The sequence below is a fragment of the Pteronotus mesoamericanus genome, unplaced genomic scaffold, assembly GCF_021234165.1.
Source record: "Pteronotus mesoamericanus isolate MK-2021 breed Mesoamerican mustached bat unplaced genomic scaffold, CSHL_Meso_final contig_169, whole genome shotgun sequence".
Taxonomy (NCBI): domain Eukaryota; kingdom Metazoa; phylum Chordata; class Mammalia; order Chiroptera; family Mormoopidae; genus Pteronotus; species Pteronotus mesoamericanus.
Window position 1 is genome coordinate 2,120,558 of NW_026555068.1, and position 25,329 is coordinate 2,145,886.

Genomic DNA, 25,329 nt, shown 5'->3' on the forward strand with positions numbered 1-25,329 from the left:
TTGTGTTTCTTGTTTTCTCTTGTATTAGGACATTGTTACCATAGGAATGTTGTCTTTACCTTGTGGCTGGCTCTGCACAACAATAGGGTTGCCTACAATGTTTGGTTATATTATTTGTGGTGTACTTCTGGGACCTTCAGGACTAAATAGTATTAAGGTAAGAACAAAACTTAACTGTTTTAGTATCTGTTTAACAGAATACAAAAGGAACATTCATGAAGACAATAAAGTTTTGAACTTGAATTAATGAAGATAACAGTTTCTTATAAACCATATTAAAGATGATGCCCTTTAAAGTTTCATAAAAAATTTCTAAGCAGTAAGAAAGTCAGTTTATTCATTAATGAGTGGGTGACTTGACTAGATAAAATAACCCTTATCATGTCTTTCAGTTGTATTAGCTTTAAAGATTCTATTTCCAGTAAAATGATGGACCAAATTATTCAGAGACCGGAAGGAACCAAAAATGCTGGATTCAGTGTATTTTTAAAAAAATTCTTAATACAGCCCTGGCTTGTGTGGCTCAGTGGATTGAACACTGGCCTGCAAACCGAAAGGTCACTGGTTCGATTCCCAGTCAGGGTACATGCCTGGGTTGGGGACCAGGTCCCTGATTGGGGGTGCCTGAGAGGCAGCTGATCAATGTTTCTCTCACACATCAATGTTTCTCTCTCTCTCTTTTTCCCTCTCTTACCCTCTCTCTGAAAATAAACAAATAAAATCTTTTTTTAAAGATTTGAACAAAATTCTTAATACATTGAAAAATTTATAAAGTCGTGAGGGCTTATCAAGCCTTAAATGTAGGGTATTATGAGAACCCCAAGAGACAGTGGGGCACTGAGGCTGCATTGGCTGGAGGCTGCTTGCCAAACAGATGAAGTGAGCTTCATTTTACATTGACAGCACTTTTTGACAGGAAGGATTCCCAGCATTTTTTGGGCTTTGGAATTTCTCATTTAAATCTACACAATTTGGACAAAATAGAAAAAGAATGCTGAGAGTAAGTAAGTGTCATGAGTCCACACAGAAGGAACAATGTAGGATGATGGAAAAAAAGCAACAGAATTTGCAAACCTCACTGATGGTTTGCAGTTGGATGGAATAGGAGAAGACAAATGAGGGAAGGTTGTGGAATGCACCACTTGCAGCCTCGTTTCCTTACTGCTGATTAACACACCTGTACCAGGTCAGGACCTCTGTGATTTACCCAGGCTGGGAAACAGCAGAAGAGGGTGTGAAGAAATCATCACACCAGACTACTCTTAACAGCGGGTAAGATAAGCCGGATGAGAAGTTGGGCTCAGCTACTCCAGGCTAAAAGCCCAGCACCTTAGTGAGTGGTAGGGTAGCTAACCAATGTGGGAGTGCCCTCACGGGCTGGGCCCAGCTGGCTGGGGTCAGCAGGGTGCCTCTGGGGAGAACGGTTTTAATTTAACTTTTGAACAGGTAATGTTCACATGATTGAAAACAGTAAAAAGCTGTAAGTGAAAAATCTCTTCCTGCTCATGTCCCATCCCTCCCTTTCCAGAGTATTTGTAAGTAATAGCAAATACAGATGTTTCCTCTTTTTTTTTTTCTTAACAGCAAAAATGGCTCACAAGCTAGGAATTAAGTCTAAATAGCTAGGTGATAGATACAACTGGATACTATAAATATTATAATTCTTTTTTTCTAATTCTCACCCAAGGACAAGCCTATTGATTTTAGAGAGAGGGGAAGGGAGGGAGAGAGAAAGGGAGGAAGAGAAACATCAATCAGTTGCCTCTTGCATGCACCAAACCTGCAACCCAGGCATGTGCCTTACCTGGGAATTGAACCTGCAACCTTTCAGTTTGCAGGATGGCACTCCAACCAACTGAGCCACACTGGCCAGGGCTAAATATTATAATTCATAATAAATCAGCTATACCATGGAAAAATAATGTAATTACAGTAGATCAAGATAAAAATGCAAGAGCACACTAGCCAAAAATGAGAGGTGGGTAATGGAGAAAGTATAAGTGTACCAAATATTTACCTTTTCCTAGGAGGAAGTTGATAGGTTTTCATTTATTAAGTTGACAAGTACAGATTTAAGTATGTTACTTTGAAGTCATAGGTTACAGACTGATTTTTAAAATGGAAGGAAAATAAAATAAAAGTAGCAGTATGGAAGCATAAAACCCAGAGGATATAAAAGAAGAACAAGTATCTCTTACAATAATAGATGTAAATGGAATAAACTTTTCTATTAAAAAATACAGGTTTACAGGTGGTGTGGAGAGGAGTATAATAAAGATGAAGTAAAAGTAAAGCAACTAAGAAAGGCTGGAAGTGGAAGGAGAAAAGATGCCAGTAAAAAGGGGCAGGATTCATAATGTCACCCGCTCACAGACCGAGTCACTGCTCGGGGCGGGGATGGCACAGACACATGAGAGCCTGTATTTTATCTCCAAATGTTCGGGGAACATTTGAAAAAATGAACAGTCAGTAGCCACAATGAAAACCTCAAATGTAAATAATATAAATTATACCAAATATAATAGAAACAAAATTCTCTACTATAGGGTAATAACACTAAAAATAAATAGCAAATGCCACATTGAGATATCACCTCACACTTGTCAGAATGGTTATCATCAATAAATCAGCAAACAGCAAGTGTTGGTGAGAATGTGGGGAGAAAAGGGACCCCCCCCCCCCCTGCACTGCTGGTGGGAGTGACTGGTGCAGCCACTGTGGAAAGCAGTGTGGTGTTTCCTCAGCAAATTAAAAACGGAGCTGCCTTAGGATCCAGTGATTCCACCTCTGGGAATTTATCTGAAGAAACCCGAAACACTAATTCAAAAGAATATATGCACCCTACATTCATTGCAGCATTATTTATGATAGTCAAGATTTGGAAGCAGCCCAAGTGCTGAGCAGATGAGTGGATAAAAAAGCTGCAAAGGCATGGATGGACCTATGAAGTATTACGTATGCCAAGTGAAATGAGCCCGTCAGGGAAAGGCAAATGCCATATGATTTCACTCGTATGTGGAATCTCACGAACTAACAAACAAAAATAAATAGCAAATGAAGGACCAAAGCAAGTATAGAACATAAGGACATTGTATATTTCAAAACCTGTGGAGTGTGACCAAGTGTGGTACTCGGGGGAAAGTTCATACACTTAGTCACACTGAAGTCCAAACGACAGTGACCTACTCTGAATTAGTTCATCATTAAACGCGGGTTTAATGCCTCCCCGTCCTCCAAAGAAAGCCAAAAAAAGGAACTAATGAAGATAACAGAGTGGCATCAGTGAACTTGAAAACAGGTGAATTCGTGAGCTTGTTCTTAGAAAATAAAACTTTTTTCAGTTAAGCAAGAAAAAAGGAAATAAAAAACCACTATAATCAGAAAGTCCAGATTATCTTGGTTATAGAGGAAATTTAAAGAATTAGTTTTTTAAAAAATATATCCTGTGCTTTTTCAGGGATAATCCCACTGAGTATTGATCCCACTTAGTACAAGATTGTTCTGTTAAGTACACTTAATATGTTAAATATATTATATAGTTTTAAAATTTTCTTGTTTTTCAGTCTATTGTACAAGTGGAGACATTAGGAGAATTTGGTGTGTTCTTTACTCTTTTTCTTGTTGGCTTAGAATTTTCCCCAGAAAAGCTGAGAAAGGTAAGGACATCTATCTGTGTTATTGCCCCCAAGGTAACATAATGTGGTTTTGGTTTATTTACTTTTAACCCTTGTTCATGACTTGGCTATCAAATTAAATAGTTTTAGAATAGAATATGATGCTTTAGTTTGATACTACTTTTGGAACATAAATTTTAAAAGATTAAACATGTTAGAAAAAGTGTAAATTCAGTGAATAAATGGAATTAGCTTTCAAAGGGCTAATTCCAGAAAAGGTCTGAGAAGTAATACGCTTGAAATTTTTTTTTCAAGAGTTCATTTATTTATTTAATTTTAGAAAGAGTGGACAGGAGGAGGAGAGGGAAACATCAGTGTGTGGTTGGCCTCTTGCGCGCCCCCCGCCCCACCCCTGGGGACCCAGCCCTCAACCCAGGCGGGTGCCCTGACTGGGAATCAAAGTGGCAGCCCTTTGGTTTACAGGCTGCTATTCAACCCACTGAGCCACACCAGCCAGGGCAATATGCTTGAACTTTAATTCATTGGTCCCTCTACGAAGGTCCAAAATTGCTAGAGGCTGAAATATCGTGGGGGTTGAATATTCAGTGTGTTACACTAGAAAAAATTTACTAACCCTAATTCCTAAATAAGTGGCAAATTTTTATTTTATTCTGTCACCATTAAATGAAATTTTTTGAAAGATTAATACTAGTCAGAACCATAAGTATGAATAGATGTTAAAATAATGGCAGCAACAGTTGCCTTCTAAATTTGTTGGCTTTTAGAATTATTACTTTGAATGCTGAAGTATTCCAGAATGGAAATTGAGTTGAGTTGGAACAAACATATTACAGAAAAGCAAAATAGCTGATTAACAAGCTGGTGGGGAGGAGAGGGAAATAAAAGGAACACCCCAATTACAAAAAATGTCAGTTAAAACCAGGTACCATTTGCCTACCAGCATTAGCTAGAATGCTAACATCAAGTGAGCAAAGCGTTTTTAACTTACCATGAGGGGTAATAAAATATGCATTCTTTAACCAGGTTAATGAAAGTTACAACTGGAACACTGTTTTTGGAGAGCAATCTAGCCGTTTGATTTAAGAGCCTTAATCTGTTCATATCCTTTAACTTAGTAGTTCTACTTCTGGGTTTCTAGCCAAAGGAAAGAATCAAAGATAAGTTTTAAAAAAAAAAAATTAACCAACAAAAGGTTTTCAGCTCCTCATTGTGACATTTTTATTAAAGATTAGAAGCAACCTGAGTATCTAATGGTTAAACTATAAGATAACTACTTGATGGAATATTATGTAGCCATTAAAAATATAAGAACATGTAGTAACAAAGAATAATGTATTAAAATGCTAAACTTGAAAATATGAGCATATAGACTGACTACGACAGTCCCAAAGGAGCCTAAAAGCATTGTAAAAAGCAGCAGGAAACAGTGTGCCAGACAACTGTGGAGGGCTTCCTTTTTCCTTCCCTGTATTTTGCAAATTTCCTGTAATAGCCAATATGTACTGTTTATAATAAGGAAAAATAAGCTTTTCATGTAAAGTCTTGTGTTTCCTTTCAAGGAGTAACTACTATAATTTTGCTGACCTCTTTTTCCAATTGTCTCCTTAGTTCATCCTGTTATTCTTTGACCTTATTCTGTTTGGCCTCATTTTTTTCTATTGAAAGCTCCATTTGTCCCTCTACTGGTTACTCTCACTTCCTTTAAATACTTCTCAAGGCATGCCTTTTCATAAAGCATTCTGAATTAGTTTAGCATTTTCTCTGGGTACTTTTGTATCTTTTTTACATGGTTCTGGCATGATGACCTCCACATACTAATTTCTGAATCCAAAGTCTAAAGAAAATGGGCCACTTTCCTGGGTCCTAAAAGAAGATGGCTGCATTCTTCCTGTTAGTTCTATCGAGGTGTATGGTGGGTGGGGCAGAAGAAAACCAGCTTGGGTGACGAGGACCTCCAAGGTCTGCAAAAGAGCTGAGGGCCTGAGCAGGAAAATCATCTTGTGGCTCCGTGAAAGTCCAGGGCCTCTGTTTTGTAGCACAGCATGGGCTCCTCTGGGTTTTCACGTGTGTTTAGTGTAGAGAAGTTCACAGCAAACAGCAACGGCTACCTTGTGGTATGGAGCAAAGCAGGGCAGAGTTTGGGTTCTCCTTCGACTGGCATCTCAGCAAGGTGCCTCACGTCTTAGACATCAGTGAGGGTTTTAGAAAATTAAAGTTTCTTCCAGCTCTAAGTTTTTATAATTTATGTTTTCACTACTGTAGTATTCAATATTGAATAGGAAGACCATGCTATACAACATAACGTTAACGTAATTTTCAGTATAGAAGCCATGTACTTTATCAGTTTGCACTTGGTGATGCTGCGGTCAGGATGGCTCAGGAAGGAAGGTTTGCGTTGTGTGAGGAAGCCTGGTGAGTGCCATGCTGTCTGATAAATGGCAAGGGCACGTATTCAGTGACGTTGGGCAGTGCTCTTTGCTTTGTGTGGGGTGAGCTGAGGTCTGTGGTGTCTCCTCAGCCTGACTTGGATCCTCACTGGCCAGTTCCCAGGTGCCAGGGAGCCTTGGCTGCTGCCCCCATGTGGCGGCCCTGAACCTTGACAGGCACTAAGAAGGCATCCTGTCCCTCTCTAGGCCCATGGGCTCGGATTGCACAAGATTTGTATCTTCTTAATCAACTACGTTACTAACATATTTAAAAAAATGTCTCAGATATAAGTAACTGGCAAAACTACAGAGCCCTTGAAGTGACTGGTGCAATCGTCCCCCTGCTCTGTGGGTTGGTTACCCATGTGTTCCTATCATGGTAGAAAATTACTGAATAGGGGTTTTGAAATATTAATACTGCTGGAAGGCCCCTCTTAGGTCTTCTCTGAAATATCCTAAAGATTTGACTAGAACTATTAAAAAACACTAAACTTGATGCTGAGGAAGGTTGTGGTCTCTCTGTTCTGCCCACTGGTACCATTGACTGTCTAAGTCGTTTATCAGTAAGTCATCGTCTACTGCCTTCATTCTTCTAGCCTCACTTAAACTGTTCCTTAATTTTATATCATAATAGTTCATCAGGTTTTGTCTCTCTAAATAGATTATAAAATAATTGGAGGCAAGAGTTGTGTTTTCTTCTCTTTTATGCCTTATTTGTTCTCTCAACAAACACTTGTTGAGTATGATGTTCCAAACACCCTGGTAGCTTCTGAGTGTAAGGCAGTGTATACAGTCAACATGGTCCCTGCCCTTTTGGAGCTTATATTTGGGGCTGTGGAAGGATGTGTGGGAGTTGTGAACAGAAGTCCTAGGAAAGGAAAGAGGAAAATAGAACTCGAGAGGGTATGCAAGTGTTCGTGTGTGCATCTGAGAATGTGGTCCTGATACTCGGGGCGCGGGGCCTTGGCTGAGGGGATTCTCCCGTCAGTGCGTCCTAGACTCTGATGTCTGAGGAATTGCCTGGGGCTCCTGCTGAACTGAAGCTACTAATGTCGGCAGCCCGAGGGCCTGCCTTTCTATGATGGCAGGTGGTGCAGCTGCTCTGGCCCAGGGTCCCACATCGAACAGGAAGTTTCTAAAGGATGCGCCTGGGGGTCTTTTCTGTCATCCCTTCCACACCTTGTTTCTCAAGTTCAACAGATTCCAATCCTTCAGACCAAGGTGTAGCAAGACACCAGATAGTAAAGTCAAAGGTGTGCTCTCATAATGACTTCAAAAATCATTTTAGTCTCACGTTTCTCTACAGATGTGGAAACTAAAGAAGAGAAATTGTTACTTACCCACGGTGCACAGCCCCTGAACTCCAGGTGTTCCTTGTAGGCAGAAATACTCTGTGTGAGAGCTAACACTACTTACAGAAGGGACTACCTAGTAGCCATGAACCCTAAAATCTCACATGCCCAGCCTCAGTTGCTGCATCTGTCTGTGTGGGTCTGCTCTGGTCCTTCATTACTTGTTAGCTCATATATACAGGAAGAGGAAGAATGATTAGGAAGAGATTCACTTTATGATAACATCACTGCCAAATATATGAAGTTGAGGCATGAAGTTTGAATTTTTGAGGAGCAGCCATTAGGGGCTAACCTTTGCCCTTCTGGAAGGAGAGAGTGGGGCCTGCTTTGGCCAGAGTCACATGGCAGAAGACAGATTTGTCTCTGCATTGAGGGCCAAGCACTCAGGTCAGTTACCTCTTTTAGTCTCCCACCAGTTGGGACTTTATGGCATTGGGAGGCTCCTGTAATTCATTTCCTGAAGTTAGAAGATTCTGTGGTAGACCGGCAGGCTGGCAGCCGGTCATGGCTCTAAGGAGGGCCAGGGTGTGCCTCTGTTTGCCACAGTAGGAAACCAATACCAGTCTTAGGAAGAGCCTCCCAGCTGTCCTGATTTCAAAGAAAATGTCTTTGGTTTTGCAAGAAGTATTGCTTTTTACCAAAAACCAGAGCAGGGGAGGGGAAAGCTCGCATCTTTTAGAGCACCCAAAGGAGAGCAGGTGTGTTGAGACACAGATGCCGCTGGCCAGCTGGTGGGGCCGCTGAACGCTTGCCTTTGACTTACTGTCCCAGAGCTGTGCTGAGTTCTACGTCTCCGGCCTCCTTCTTCTGGGCCCCCATGAGCTTTTTCTGTGGGGGGCCTGGATGAGGGAATCAGTTTTGATTGGGAGGGTGCAGTGAGGAAAAGAAAATGAACAAGTTCTTCAATGTAGACTAGCATGAGTTTGAGGTTAATTTCTTTTGTTAATATGTAATACCCATAATTGTGTAAGTATCAGATAGTTTTTATTATATTGCCTCATCAAGTAGATTGAAAACCCCAGAATGTTAGTATCAAACCTGGTTTCTTTCACATTTTCCATCATGTTTAGTGCAGTGCTTAGTGCATACCATGGTGTCTAATCAATATTTGATGGATTATCAAGCCACGCTGCCTGGGTTTATGTCCTGACATTGACTTGCATGGGACCCCAGTCAAGTCCCCCAACCTCTGACGGGTCTTCAGTGTTTTCATCTAGAAATGGGGGAGACAGTGATATATACCTCGAAGATGTGTTCTGAGGATTAAATTATAAGCACACAGATGTTAGTGTTTACTGTTTCTGTTGTGTTAAGATGACAACTTTGGATGTTGTGCTGCTATGTCCACTGAGGAATTTCTTCCTGAATATACACAATGTGTTGTGTATGTCCCTCAAAGATTCAGGCCTGCTCCATTACCAGACAGTATGTATGTATGTGCTCTGCGTGATGCTCGTCAAGGGATGTTCTGTCATCACTAAGATGTGTGTAAATAAATGTGTTCTCTTTAAGGTGTGGAAGATCTCCTTACAAGGACCATGTTATATGACACTACTAATGATTGCCTTTGGCTTATTATGGGGACACCTTTTACAGATCAGACCCACTCAGAGCGTTTTTATTTCCACTTGCTTGTCCTTATCCAGCACACCCTTAGTGTCCAGATTCCTCGTGGGCAGTGCCCGGGGTGAAAAAGAAGGTAAGTGATGACATCTTCTAAATATGTGTTGAAGTATTACATATTTAATTGACTAGAAAAAATTGCAACTCTACTTCCTCCTTGGGGCTTTTCTAACAATTGTGGGTATTTCCTTAGGAACTGATGTCTCTGTAAGTTCAGCTTCTCCAAAACTACACTTGATTAAGAAAAATACTTTTTATATGCTTATAAATTTAAAACAGTTTGAGGACCATGTTTAAAAGAAATGAATCTACATTGAAAAATATACTATGGAACCCTCGCCAGTGTGGCTCAGTTGGTTGGAGCGTAGTCCAATGACTGAAAGATTGCGTGTTTGATTCCTGGTCAGAGCATATACCTAGGTTGCAGGTTCAATCCCTGATCCAGACGTGTGTGATCTCTAGTCTGGGTGTGTGTGAGAGGCAACCAATCGATTCTTCTCTCTCACATCAATATTTTTTCTCTCTCACTTCCTCTCTAGAAGCAGTGAAAAAAATGTCCTTGGGTAAGGATAAAAAAAAAAGAGAAAAATGTGCTATGGAATTGGTGGGTTTAAGAGATTAATGTGCTGCACCAAACCTGAAACTTCCCAGTTCCAGAATTCTAGTTATGGAAGCTTTATTGCCTGTACTACTATCAACTGGTGGTGTTACATGCAGCTGCAAAAAAAAAAAAAAAAGAAAGAAAGAAAGAAGGAAAAGAAAAAGCTTAATGTACACTGCTTTGATTCTGGCAAGGATAGGGAATTGACATACTTTTGACATATTCTTCTATAAAATACACGCAGTGCTTTGGTAATTAAAGTACCAAAGTACCACCTCTTAAACTTTGATGATAGTTTCATCTGTGTAAGTAAAAGACTGGTGTCTCTAAGTCTTTACTGTATGTAGTGAAATCAGGGTTGATCAGAAGCTTAGGAATTAACTTTTTTAAAAAAGATTTTATTTATTTTAGAGAAGGGAAGGGAGGGAGAAAGAGAGGGAGAGAAACATCAATGTGTGGTTGCATCTCATGTACCACCTTCTGGGGACCTAGCCTGCAACCCAGGCATGTACCCTACACTGGCAATCGAACCGGTGACCCTTTGGTTCACAGACCGGTGCTCAATCCACTGAGCCACACCAGCCAAGGCAGGAATGAACATTTTTAAATGTCACTTGGTGGCACTGTCTTATACACAGTTAAACTTTGAGAGCATTGCCATTTTTTTTGCTCTTATTTTGTAAAAGTCAGTAAAAAACAGGGTTAGAATATCATAGCACCTTTACACTGATTTTTGCCCTGCACCAACACAGTAATGAAAGGGAACCTGGGGAGAGCACCCCAGCTGTGTGGCTCACTTCTCTAGTAACACCGACCTGGAGACAAGCAGGACTGGCCGAGGGCCTGTGGGTTCCCTGAGTCATGGGGGACCACAAGGACCACCCTCGCTGCTCGACATCATGGGCTTTCCACTGGTGTAAGGAGGCTGGAAAAATTAAAACATCTGGTCCCTTCTGTTGATCTGTGGGCATGGGCGCAGCCTTTCTGCCAGTGACGGCACTAGCTGCCGCCAGCCTGGTGGTCTTGTTCATTCCCATTGTCCCTGTGGCCTGGAGCTTAGGACCTTCCTTCACAAAACCAGGTGACAGAGGAAGATGAAGGAGGGCACCAGGAATGACGTAGGAAAATAAGAACAACTCCTAACATAAACTATGCACTGTAATACCCGTACCTATGAAAAAAATCAGTGGCTTGACAAGACAGCTAACAAATGCAGTTGCCAGAACATGAACTCTCCTTATCTGTGGAAAAGCCTAATAAAGACTTTAAAATAATTGTGTTTGAAACACTGAAACATAAATGAAGGAATCACGTCTGATTAGATTAGACACTAAGAACACAGTGTAGATAGAAGATATTGGGAAGAACATTGAGAAACATGGAGAATCAGTAAGAGGCTCAGTATACATATCATAGAAGTCCTGGGAGGAGAGTAGAGGAAAGAGCTGGTAATTTTCCAGAATTAGAGAAAGACGTGAGCTCTTAGATTGAATGTACATCTCCAAAACTGAGTAGGAAAAGGGAAAGTAAATGCACTCCAGACATTTCCCGGTAGAACAGCAGTACTTCATAGACAAAGGGAACATCTAGACAACTATCAAGAGAGGACAGATGATCCAAAAAGGAGTAGCATGCGTCTTCGCAGCAGCACTACGTGATATAGGAGAGTGGAGTCATGTCTTCTACATGCTGATTTAAGGCATCCATGCTCAGCAAAGTTATTATTGAAGAGTGCAGATGAAATAAAAGCATTTTCAGATGTATGCAGACTTTAGAGCACTGATTGCCTATCCAGCCCCACACCAACGCACCACAGGAGGATCAGCTGAGCAGGAAGAGACGGAAGCAAAAGGAGAACATGGCATGTGAAAACAAAGGCACATGGAGAGGGAGATTTTTTAAGTTGGTAAATTTAATTAACTACGGACTGTTGAAAAGGAGGGTTTTTTTGCATTTTTTAAAAAAGACCAGCTAAAACTCTAGACTGTAACAAGATAGGAGGAGTTGTTTAAAGGATTACATGTTCGGGAGGTAAGTAGACACACTGAAGGACTTACACTCTAATAAGGAAATTTATAATTAAATGTATGTTAAAATGTAACAGACCTGCAGCACAGTTAGAAAACACAATTAAAAAAAAACTTCAGTTCATAATAAACACAAAAAAATACAAGGTACTAAGGGATAAATCTCTGAGAAGATATGTGTGATCATAAGGATAAATTACAAAACGTTATTGAAGAGAGCCCAGGGATGAAAAGACAGTACATAAAGATGTTGTTTCTCCCCAAATTTATAAACTCACAGCTATCCCAATAAAAAATCTGGCAAGATTTTTTCATGAAACTTGCAAACTAATCTTAAAGTTTATTTAAGAACAAAGGCCAGGAGTAGCCCACAGTGACTTGAGGTAAGATATTAAGACGAACTGCAGCGTCACCGTACCCGAGGCAGCGCCGCATTGCCCCCATGAAACACCCTCGCCTCTGGAGTAGCAGCTCAGACGCTGCACATGAGCGGGAGAAAGCAAGCTGGTCAGGGAATGGGAACTATGACCCACATGGAAAAAAATGTAGAGCTCCACTTTGATCTATACACAAAAATCAATTCTACATGGGTTACACACCTAAATGTGAAGAGTGAAACTTTAGAGCTGTTAGAGGAAAATATGGGAAAATATCCTTATGACCTTAGGGTAAAGAGAATTACTTAAAACATAAAACACAGAATCCAAAAGAGAAAATACACAAACTTTGTTACTGTTATTAGAAAGGTATTTTTATAAGTCACAGACTGGGAGAACACATTTGAAATACAGATACAAACACACACAAATATATAAAACATGTGAAGGGGTAATACTTAGAACACATCAAGAACTTCAGTAAATCAAAACAAAAGGAAACTCATTTGGAAAGTAGGCAAAACACACTAATGGAAACTTACAGAAGAGGAAACCTGAATGACCAATAAATGTGAAAAGATGCTGAATCTCACTTGTAGTTAGGAAAGTACAGGCAAAGACCACTAAGATGTCATTTCATGTTAGTGAGCTGGCAGAAATTCTTAAACTGATATGCTGTAATTAGTTAGAATGTAGAGTCCCTGAACTCTTAAACACTGTCAATGGGAATGTGAATTGGTTTAGCTACACTGGAGAATAATCTCACAAACAGAAATTTCCATTTCTAGAGCCATATCCTAGATATCTTGCAAATGTGAAAGAATATTCAAACAATAATTTTTAGTAGCAAAAATTAGAAGTAATCTGAGTATTCAGTAATACAACCAGTAATGAAATTATGGTGTGTTCATATACTGAAATGCTACAGAAGTAAAAATGAATTAATCTTGCAGTATTGAGGGGGAAAGTACAAGATACAGAAGACATCTGATCTGATATATATACATAAAGTTTGAAATCATGCAAACCTATATACCCACAGACTTGTACACTGAATCATGAAGAGATGCCAGAGAATAATGCCTTCATAACTCTTCATGTTTGGGTTTTTATTAGTTGTTCATGCTGCCCAAATTCTGTTCCTTTTCTGTTTTTCAAGATTTCCAGCCAGTATTTCAACTATCAGGGGTCCAAACCCACAACGGTGGCCAATAAATAACTTCACACTTCTAAGCCTGTACTCAGAACCCTTAAGATGATGAACGAAGGGGTCAAGCAGCTAAAGGTTACAAGTGGCAGGTTGATTGTGATAAAAGGCAGTGAAGATATGGCAACCACCAGCTTCTGATACCTAAGCCCAGAATGAGACTTGCCACCAGCTCCATGCAGCATGGCCCCCCAGAGACTTGCCCTGGGGAAGTCAGGCATGCAAGAGACCTCACCCCGTAACCTCAAATGGACCCCGGCTTACCAGCGGGAGGGGGCTACTATCCAAGCCCCGGTGGAGCAGCCTGACCTCTGTGGGTGCTGGGTAGGCAGGGCAGGGCATAAGGCCAGGAGTAGTTAGGAGAAATCTTATGAAAACATGAACGGGGGAAGGGGTTGTTCTAGTCAATGTACTAGAATATTCATTACAGCCTGTTTGTGATAGCGGGAAACTTGAAGACCCAAGTAAGGACCCATCCACTGGGGCGTGGGTAAATTGTGGTATATTCTACAGCATTTCAAAAATACGAATTGTAGCTTTGTGTATCAACATAATTCAGACATAATGGGGAGCAGGAAAAGCAAGTTGCAGAAATATTGATTATATAAAGTTTAAAATTACAAAATAATAAGCTCAGTATTTTTCCCAAACACATAGATGTTCTATTGGAATAGAAAAACTTTGAAGGGGATAATAAACATTGAAAATAAGGCAGCAATTGGAGGTGTGGCAGGAGAGAGTGGATGCAGCAGTGGATGGCTGAAGGCTCAGCAGTAGAACCTGCAATATCATCTTTTAAAAAATCTGAAGTCAATGTGTCAAAGGTTTAAGATTTTGCAAAATTCAGTAATGGACATGTGGGTATTATATTCTTTGTTTTCTATACATTTAAAGTATTTAATAAAAGAAATGGAAAACAAAAAATGCTTATAGCAGTAATAAGCACAAAAATTAAACAGTACAAAATGCACATAGGTGAAAAATACTAAAAGTATCTCTAATTTTAATAATACAATATAAATAATTATTTTCACCTTTGTCTTGACTGCACTGTTTACATTTTATGCTTATGACAACTGTAGACGTTTGTCTTTCTCCTCCAACGCCAGTGGCTTTGCTCATGAGCAGACAGATGCTTCCTGAGAACAGCGCGGGTTCTGCATCAGGGCCCGCAGTGAGGACACCGTGGCCTGCTCCGTGGGGCCTGCAGTCTGGTGGTGGATAATTGAATGCCTGCTGAAGTAAAACTGTTGACTATGACAGGTGCAAAGGAACAGAGCAAAAGTTTTAAAGCATTTACAAAATGCTGACAGTATATCAAATGCTATTGCTCTTTCTAAAAAGTGAGATGTAATTAGAGATTTTCTATTTCCTCTAACTCAAGAAGAGGTACAGTAATGGTACAGTCTGAAAAATACTAATTTGGTGTAAGGAGTGGGGGAGGATGGCCATGGTGTAATTGCGCGCTCACTGCCTAGCTCGTGCCCCAAGATCAAAGGAGTCACAGCTGCCATGAGCCCATCGAGGTGTGTGTTGACAATAGTAGATTTTTGTAGTGTCTAAAATCTTTACTATTTCTTATTAGGAAATTATTCTTTACTCTCCATTAAATTGTATAACCCTCAAGATACAAAGCTCTAATGACAATCGAACGTGATGATCCATTTAGAATGTTTTAAAGTCCTAAGCCAAGATGTTTTATTCAGCAAAAATTTAACTCTGTACAGTAAAACAAGACATCTAAAAGGATCATGCTAACTTCTAATCAAAGTGTGATTTTTTTTTTTTTTTTTTTGCTGGTGATGAGGGATTTTGATTTTGTTTGGTTTTGTTATTCTGCTTTTATATAAATAAGATTATCAGATTGGTCTTTAAATATATGTGACTGTCAATAATAGCTTTTTTAAAGGAAAAAAAAGATTATTTAGGTATGTGGTGTGAGGGTGGGGAGAGGCTATAACAATTTATTGTTTAGAAGCACATTTAAAAATTCCAAAGCCAAGAGCTGTTGGTTGAAAATGGAGACATTTGGAGGCCTATGTGAAGCATTGAGTTCACAAAAAATGTCTCGTTTTCTCTTCAAAGAAGCCGTGTAGTCCCTTCAGTCAGTGCTGGTTACTGCTTTTCTGTTCTGCCCATATGAGTCAGTGTTTCTACGTCAAATCCACTTTTGTCTCAAAGGGAAGGGACCTTCTGTGTGGTGGTGATGCAGCCAGGCTCTGCCGAGCAGATGTGACCAGAAAGGGCTGCGGCCAGGTCTCGCTTGAATAGCTTAGAGAAGGGATGGAGCCTGATGGCGAAGGTTGCCGCGTCATGTGTTTTGGGGGCACATGGAATTGGTATGATTATCCAGGCCTATCATACTGTTTGCTATGCCATCTTGTCATAATGTCATTTTTCTGTAATTATACAAGTAACGAATAACTAGTAGAAATATTCGGGATATTTTCTTTACAAAAACTTTTTTCACCTTTAAACTTTTACAGTGTTTCAAAGAAATTTTAAAGTCTGTATTCTCATTTAAAGTATCAAAATTATTTGAATTGTTTTAGAAATATGCACGATGACATTATTTTGTCTTGGGACACTTTAAAATACTGTAAATGTTTGTTTTCAATAATTTTTTTTCTTAAGCAGGTGACCTTGACTACAGTGCTGTGTTGCTCGGAATGCTGGTGATGCAGGATGTGCAGCTGGGGTTGTTCATAGCCGTCATGCCAACTCTTATCCAAGCAGGAGCCAGTACCTATGCTAGGTACATTTTTTATTTTATTTTATTTTATTTTATTTTATTAGTTTTTCTAGTTTGAAATCACTTGTTTGTAAAAATACTATTTAATACCTTTTTCCAAAGATATGTTCAGAACCTGTAGAGCACAGGCTTCAGAGCGTGGGTTCTGGAGTAATACCGCCCAGGCTCAAACTCTAGCTCTGTGGATCTTGGCTGAGCAGTTACTTAGTCCCACTCTTCCTGAGTTTTGTCATCTGTAAAGTGGGGGTAATATCAGTACGCATCTGATAGAGTTGTTAGAATTAAATGAGTTAAGATGAAATGCCTGTAACGTAGTGAGAGAGAGAGAGAGAGAGAGAGAGAGTGTGTGTATGTGTGTGTGTGTGTATGTGTATGCGTACACTATTTTTGGTGATTATCGTGGTCAATGTCATCATCATCACCATTTTTCCTGATTTCTTTTTTCCATTCTCCTAACAAAATAATACCGGAACTTAAACTGCACTTGCTTAGGTTCGTATGGTAAGAAAAGCCAAATGGGTAAAATAAATTTACCCAGAAAGCTGTAGGTTGGGTTGCATATACGATATATTACAGGAATACCCACCAGAAAATAAATACACTTGCCAAAATATAAGGTGCCATTGCATGTGTGAGAGGATTATAAACTTGACTTTCTTAAGCTAATACACTATGTGCATATAAATAGAGTGCTTTAAATATTTCCAGAAGGTACATTTCATTTTATCTCTTACAGTAATGACAGCATTTGTCAAAAATGAGTAGACTTTGAAATTTCTTTTGGAACCACTTTGAAATGTTAAGATCTCTCTCATTTGCTTATTTCTTCTGTTCTAATCTGTATCAGCTCTCAAAGGCCCACCTCCAAATACTGTCTCATTGGATATGAATTAGGAGGGATACAAACATTCTGTCCATAATACTCCTTGGGTTTATCACATTTGGTGTTTTCTAAGCTACTTGAATCTGTAGACTTTACGCTTCTTGCCCAATCTCAGAATTCCAGCCATTATTTCTTCATAATTTTTCAGTCCCATTTACTTTCTCCTTCTGAGACTCCAGTGATACAAATATCTTCTGTTATTGTCCCACAGCTCTCTGAGGCTTTCCTTTCTTTTTCTTTAATTTTTCAGTCTATTTTTTCTCTGTTTGGACTGAGTACATTTTTTAAAAGATCTTATTTATTTTTAGAGAGAAGGGGAGGGAGAAAGAAAGAGAGGGAGAGAACATGTAAGACAGAAACATCAATCGGTTGCCTGTTTTGTACCCGCCCCTGACTGGGGACTGAACCAGCAACTCAGGCACGTGCTCTGACCAGGAATCCAACCAGCAGTCTTCTGTTCTGTCTGGTGATGCCCAACCAACTGAGCCAAACTGGTCAGCGCATAAATTTTTTTGATTTGTCCTCAAGTTCACTAATTCTGTCCTCTGTCACCTTCACTCTACTATCTAGCTTACAACAAGCGAGATTTTTATTTGGGTTATAATATTGTTGAGTTGTATAATTTCCATTTGGCTTTTCTTTTTATGACTTCTATTTCTTTTCTGAGATTTTTCTGTTTTTTTCATTTGTTTCAAGAGACTTTTTAATTACTGTGAATCGGCTTTGCGATGGCTGCCTTAAACTCTTTGTCAGATAATTCTAATGATTCATCTTCATGTTGGAGTCTGTTTATTGTCTTTTCTCATTCAAGTTGTGGGTTTCCTTGACTATTGGTAAAAGTGATTTTCAGTAGTATCCTGGACATTTCCTATATTATGAGTATCTAGATTCTATTAATCATATGTTTTTAAAAAACAAGCAGTCCCCTATTAAAGTGTGTGTGACTGTGTATACGTGTGTGTGTTCATCGCCCTGCTGGGCCCCACCCACGTCAAGCATGGACAGACCTACCTTGTTGCAGTCGGGTGGGGTGGAAGTATTCTGTATATTTCAGTGTTTACCTTTGCCAGGTGTTATATTAAGTTTCAGCAATCCCAGAATGATTAAGATCTTTCTGCTCTCAGATAACTCAGCTATGTTAAAAATGGATGCCTTCTTAACTGAGATTTTCAGAGGTTAAGGCTCAGGTCCTGGAGCTCCAGCTTGGCCATTTGCCAGCTTTGGCAACTTACTGAACCTTTCTGGGCTTCCATTTTCTCACCTGTAAAATGGGGACAATGTGGAAATAGGACCTACCTTATGCACTGTGTAAGGCTTCCCGGAGAAGGTCACATAAAGCAGTTAGGCCAGTCTCTGGTATGTGTAACTATTAAAGGTAATTTATCGAGGTCATTTTCCCTTGATCCAAATTTTTTTTAACTATCAGGAGAGCAAAACTTGTAGTCATAGTCTTAATCAGAGTCAGTTCTGTTTTTGTCTGGCTATAGATTTCCTTCCTTCCTTCCTTCCCAGATTGTATTTATTTATTTATTTATTTTTAGAGAGGGGAAAGGAGGGAGAAAGAGAGGGAGAGAAACATTGATGTGTGAGAGGAACATCTGTTGGCTGCCTGTTGCACACTGCCCTGGCTGGGAAGTGAACCAGTGAAACATTGATGTGTGAGAGGAACATCTGTTGGCTGCCTGTTGCACACTGCCCTGGCTGGGAAGTGAACCAGTGAAACATTGATGTGTGAGAGGAACATCTGTTGGCTGCCTGTTGCACACTGCCCTGGCTGGGAAGTGAACCAGTGAAACATTGATGTGTGAGAAGAACATCTGTTGGCTGCCTGTTGCACACTGCCCTGGCTGGGAAGTGAACCGGTGAAACATTGATGTGTGAGAGGAACATCTGTTGGCTGCCTGTTGCACACTGCCCTGGCTGGGAAGTGAACCGGTGTTCAGGATGTTGCTCCACCCACTGAGCCACACCATTCAGAGCGCTACAGATTTTCAAGATAAATAATTGAACAAATATTTGGACAGCAAAAGGAAGATTTGTAAGTTTAGCTGAAAATAATTTGAGTTCTCAAGAAGTGTACAACAAATTATTACCTGTAAAGCTCAGAATCTCCTTACCAAACAGGAAGTAGAACCTCAGCAAAGAATCACAGAGCACTTAAAAGCACAAACATGACATTCATATTACCAAACTTCCTGTCAGTTACAGATAGAGAAAACTGTTGCTATATGACATTGTCTCAATCAGAAAATCTTGAAGGCTTTTTTAAAATTTTCCCTATTAAAAATATTTATTCAGCATAGTTGTTAGTCCCATTGATATTGTTCCAATTGAGTCATGAAATGTCATGTTTACCAAGATTTTAATGACATGGAAGAATGCTCTATATTTTGTTAAGCTGTAAAAAAGAGTCAAAATCATAAACAGTATTTCTCAAAAGGTTAAACAGAGTTACCATATGACCCAGTTATTCAACATAAAAACCTGTGCATGGGGCGATGGTTAGCACATCAGTGTGCATGTCCTTAATGCCATGAATTATACACTTAAAAAATGGTAAATTTTATGTTATGAATATTTTACTGCAATAAAAACTTATGCATGACTGTTCATGGCCGCATTAGTCATAATAGCTAAAAAGTGGAAACAACTCAAATGTCCCTCAGCTAAATGAATGGATAAATAAAATATGCTATGACCATACAATTGCATAGTATTCAGCCCTAAAAAGAAATGATGTACCGGCACATGCCACAACGTGGATAAATCTTGAAGACATTATTCTAAGTGGAAGAAGCCTGTCATAAAATGCCATATATTGTATGATTTCATTTATATGAAACGTCCAGAAGAGGCAAGTCCATAGGGACCGAAAGGACATCCATGGTTGCCAAGTGCTGGGAGAGAGAGGCATGGGGAGTGAGTGCTAATGGATACAGTTTCTTTTTGAGGTGGTAAATATGTTGTAAAATTGATTGTGGTGGTGGTTGCACAACTCTGAATATGATAGAAAACTATTGAATTGTACTTTAAATGGCTGAATTGTATGGAATGAGAATTATATCTCAGAGCTGTTAAAATCATATACAATATTGTTTCAACTACATAAAGAAGAAAAAGAATGGAGAAACTGGAAATATATGTATACAGGGGTGGAAAAAAGTAGGTTAACATTCGTTCATATGGAAAAAGACATGCAGGTTATGATTATTACTAATAAATAATCCAAGAATTAACTCACAACTATAAACCTACTTTTGCCCGCATCTATATATATGTATAACAAGTATATTTTTTTAATTCTTTTTTTTAACAAAGATTTCATTTATTTATTTTTAGACAGAGGGGAAGGAAGGGAGAAAGGGAGGGAAACATCAGTGTGTGGTTGCCTCTCACACGCCCCTTACTGGGGACCTGGCCAGCAACCCAGGCACATGCCCTGACAGGGAATCTAACAAGCGACTCTTTGGTTCTCAGGCCAGCACTCAAGCCACTGAGCCACACCAGGCAGGGCAAATTATAACAAGTGTGTTACAAGGTATTAATGATTTTCTATGAGTAGGGTAACAGATTATGGTAGTTTTATTTTCTACTATACATACGTTTTTGTATAATTTGGGAAAGCCTCTTTTCTAATCTTAATAACCAGAGAAAATTTACAGTGAAAATATTAAATGAAATTAGTTGTAATGTTAATATAAACCTTGTCTTTTTGGTAAGCCTTATTCAGAATTAATCTTGATATTTCTTAAAAGAAAGAATTAATTTCTTTCCCCCCAATGTTTCACAGGTAATGAGCAGAACAAGAGACTATGATAAAGAATATTTTTCAAAAAAAAAAAGTGATTTGAATGATTAGAATTAAAATCTTCCAAACCCAGGAAAGTTCTAGGAAAAAGTATGGATGAATTTGTAATATCGAGGGTGGGGGGACCTTTCTGCTTTAAGCAGAACACAAATTCTAGAAGCCATATAAAGGACAAGAAAAGTGATAAGTATTACTGCATTAAAGTTTCATACTTTGAATGTTTAAATACATGCACATACAGCTCTGACTGGTGTGGATCAGTGAATTGGACTTTGTTGCTGGTTCAATTCCTGGTCAGGGCACATGCCTGGGTTGCGGGTCAGGCCCCCCAGTTGGGAGCATGCTAGAGGCAACTGATCGATGTTTCTCTCGCACATCGATGTTTGTCTCCTTCTCTCCCTCCTTTCTCTAAAAAAATAAATAAAATCTTTATTAAAAAAAGAAAGAAAATGAAGAATTCTACTTTTAAAAATAAATAAACAACACACATATATATACATGTACACAGAAATATATACAAACATACGTACCTGCACTCATTTGGTGAGCAGGTCAAAAACAAAGGGAAAAATATGTTTGTACACATATTAAAGAAAGAGGAGTTTCTTATTTCATCAAAATCTCCTACAAATTAATATTTGAATAACCCAATTAAAAAATAGGTGAGCAATATAGCAGCTAATGTAGAAATGAGTAAATGGAAGATGCTCCCCCCTTACAATGGAAGAACCAGTGGCTCTTTTACCAGTCAGACTGCAAACCCTTAGAAGTGGGAGGTTGGGCCAGGGTTGGGGAGTGGCACTCTGGGATCTTGGTTGGGAGTGGGAATTGGAGCAGCCTTCCCAGCAGCCCATTTGGCAGCGCTTGTCAAGTGTAGACTGTTGCACATGGATACGCCACAGAGGCTCATCATCCAGCGCATCAAGCACCTGGAACAGTGCAAATGTCTGGCTGAGAAATGATGGCACAGACACATGAGGGAATACTTACTCAGCCGTTGGAATGAATGACATAGATACTTTGCCAAAACATGGTAAATGGGGAAGTAAAGATGCAGAATAATACCGTTCTGAGCTGTTTGACAATTTTATCCTCACTACAGTGCATTTAATAGACTATTGGGAGGTAGACCTGAATGCAAGCCTTGGGCATGGTGATTACAAACCGTGTGCAGCACCCAGGAGCACAGGCCCAGGAGCCCGACGCCTGGCACATTACCTGGATTGATGGGTTGGCCTTTGCCTCCACATTCGTGTCCGTAAGATGGGGATGGTGACAGTACTTGTCTGGTAGGGCTGCTCTGTCAGGATTGTCATGAGAAATGCAGGTCTTAAGTGGCAGGAATCTCTTCATCAGCTGGATAAAACTGGACTGAGACTAGAACCCTTGTAGCATGCCGTACGAAGGGGAGGATGTCCCATTCTCAGGGAGTTGCCATGGTGTCTGGGAAAGATGATGGTGACGGATGATGAATAAGTCAATGAACAAGAAAATGCCTAGTATAGGTAAGTGCTGTGCGGAGAATTACAATGGGGTGATGAGTCAGCAAACAACGGATGACCACTTGAGATCTGCAGGGTTTCTGAGTAGTTGACTTTGAGGCTGAACTGTGAGGGACGCAGCTGAGCCAGTGAGCTGTGGGCGTGAGGTGCACTGGCCCTGTAGCTGGAGAGAGAGTATGGCCGGTCAGGGTGCAAAGTGTCCCGACCGGCCATACTCTCTTTTGCTTACTTTGCAGGTGAGGGAGAGTGGAAGGTGCAGCTGGGTGAAGAAGTCTGGGCTGACCTGAATGTCCAGGAGCTTTGGACATCTGATTGATGTTCCCAGCATGTTGTTTTGGCCTCTGTGGAGCATAAATGAGATAAATTGGGAGGTTATCACAGTTTTGCAGGAAGATGGTGGCACCTAAGGAAGGGGTGCCCTGGAGCTGGATTGGGCCAGGTTGGGTGGTCAGGCACTTGATTGTGATGCACTGATTGATGTGTGGGGTGAGCAGTTAGTCCAGCGGTCTGCTACTGGTCAGGAATTTGAGGTAGACCCAACCTACTTTATTTTGTTGCAGTGAGCACATTTCAACCCTTGTCAGGGCTGCAGACCCTGATTTTTCACACTGGAAACCCAACTTCATTAACTGATGTGGAGTCATTCACAATGACTTTGCTTCTTTGCTGCAAGCCCAGCTCTGTTCTAATTCCCTTAGTAATCATGTGCAACTTGAGATTTGTGTCCTGCGCTGCTATTTTAAGCCTGCCTGCAATGGCGAGTTCTCTCTTAGTACAGTAGTCCCCCCGATCCGTTGTGGATACAAGACCCTCGGTGGATGCCAGAGAACACAGATAGTACCTCCCCCTATGTATGCTGTATTTTTTCCTATACATACATATCTTTTTACTTAAAGGAAGCACTTTACGGCTTCTCTTTGGCATATCTGAATTGCCAGCATCACTACTCTTGTGCTTCGGGACCACGATTCAGTAAAATAACAGTTATTTGAAACAAGCACTGCAATACGTGACAGTGAATCTGATAACCGAGACAGCCGCTAAGTGGCTGACAGGCAGCATATACAGTGTGGGTACACGGGACAAAGGGGTGATTCGCGTACCGGGTGGGACAGAGCAGGACCGTGGGAGATTTCACAACGCTACTCAAAACAGCGCACAATGTAAAACGTGTGAATTGGTCTTTCTTGGAATTTTCCATGTAATATTTTTGGGCCATTGTTTACCATGGGTAACTGAAACAGGTAAAGCAAAACCACGGATTGAGGAGGGGGCCTACCAGAATCAGATTTGTGTTCTTTCATTGAGAACTTTTAAACCAGAATTTTGGACTGAGTGGTTTGCTATATATGGTGGAGAGCTAAGTTAAGAAAATGTCTGTATTATTATAAATGGTGCAAATATATAATAGAGCCTGTCTTGTGAAAGTCTTTTGTCTGAAATCTTAATAATATATTTGAGATCTGAATAGCACAGCAATTTTCAACCAGCATGTTGCAAGAATTTTTGAAACATGCAATACGGACTGTTTAGTGAGGGGCACTGACCTCTTTTCCCTTAGATTGTCAAAAAAAACATGACAACAGCCAACACAATAGCCGTCCAATATGAATGAATCAAAATTATACCCATTTTTTTTTGGTCAAATTGGCAAAAAATAATATATTTATTTTGGTGTGATGCAGAATTTTAGTAATTAGTTTTTGTGTGCCATGGGATGAAAATGGTTGAAAATTGCTGGAATAGCATATTGTAAAATGAGCTTAGTACAGAATCCTTTTCTTTATGATTCAATAATAGACATAAAATTCAGAGTTCTGGCTTGGGATAAGGAAATGCTCTGCTGAAAGTCACGGGCGTTGGTTAGTTATACTTCTGATGGTGAGCCTGCAGTGTAGTATTACAGCGTGGCTGTTGTCTTAGGAAGAATTTCAAATGGGGGTTAATTTCTGAGAAGAAGTTTTATTATCTGTCATTGACTTAGATATACAAGTTGTCAGTCAAGATTCATTACATCCTATAAAATGTATTTGCTCCAAAGTATTCATTGTAAAAATAATCCAGCTTCTGTATTTGATTTAAATAAAAATTCCTGAGATTAATATAATTGATAGGCTTTATGTTAATACTTGGAAATAAAAATGTATGTAACTTGGGTCATTTATTTTGCAACATGTTAAATAAACAAAAAGGAATGAATATCATTTTATTGGGTTTTAGAGAATTATGTTTGGATGTGAAATAACATGTCTTTTTTCTTTCTTCCCTAGCATTTTCATGGAAATACTACGAATACTGGCTTTGATTGGTCAGATTCTTTTTTCGCTAGCTGCTGTTTTTCTGTTATGTCTTGTTATAAAGACTTATCTCATAGGACCATACTATCGAAAGCTGCACTTGGAAAGCAAAGGGAACAAAGAAATCCTTATCTTAGGAATCTCTGCTTTCATCTTTTTAATGTTAACGGTAATTCTCAAACTATCTCTTATTTATATAATCTGATTTATAATCTGTTCACTGAAAGCTTGTGATCAGTTCTTTCTCTTTTTATTTTAGTAATAGTTAAAATATTTAAACACTCATTTGTATTTTTTATTTTATGCACAGTTATTATGCTACCCATCAATATTGATTTAAACCCATCTTAACTGTTTTAACTTACACTCTTAAGCACTTTGCCAAAATTAATGCTGCGTTAAAAAACAAATCTACTGTGAGAATGAAACGCCACTAGTGTCAAAATATGTTACTCTGTCTTAAACTTTCAAATAGCTATGTGATATTCCACTGTGTATTTCACAATTGATCCTTTCTATTGTTAGCTATTAGGCTTTGTTTCCATTTAGGGCTGTTATACATAAAGCAGCTAAACACATTCTCATATGTGTTCTTTTATGGACATGTGACTTCATTTTTGATGAGTAGACATATATCTAGGAGTGAGGTCGCTGGGTCAGAGGGCGTGCATGTGTTTAACTTGAGTTTCCATGCTAGTTTGCCCCAAGTAGTAATACTGGTTTATACCCTTCGCAGCATTCTGTAAGGGTTCAGTTTCTCTGTATCCCCGCCAACACTTGTATTGTCAGTCTTTGTAATTTTAACCATTCTGCTGGGTGGTGGTAGGACCTCGTCCATG

The 25,329-nt window shown here is 39.6% G+C and overlaps 1 protein-coding gene across 5 annotated transcripts in view; it reads left to right on the plus strand.

Moving 5' to 3' along the window:
* TMCO3 (transmembrane and coiled-coil domains 3) overlaps positions 1 to 25,329 on the plus strand; it is a 45,040-nt gene that overhangs the window by 10,938 nt on the left and 8,773 nt on the right. For 3 of the 5 annotated variants that reach the window (XM_054565890.1, XM_054565894.1, XM_054565891.1), the window contains 5 exons: positions 29 to 157; positions 3,564 to 3,656; positions 8,926 to 9,112; positions 15,883 to 16,003; positions 24,464 to 24,659. In XM_054565890.1, the coding sequence (XP_054421865.1) occupies positions 29 to 157; positions 3,564 to 3,656; positions 8,926 to 9,112; positions 15,883 to 16,003; positions 24,464 to 24,659 (726 nt within the window). The remainder of the gene's footprint in view (positions 1 to 28; positions 158 to 3,563; positions 3,657 to 8,925; positions 9,113 to 15,882; positions 16,004 to 24,463; positions 24,660 to 25,329) is intronic. The other 2 variants (XM_054565892.1, XM_054565893.1) reach the window with 2 other exon arrangements.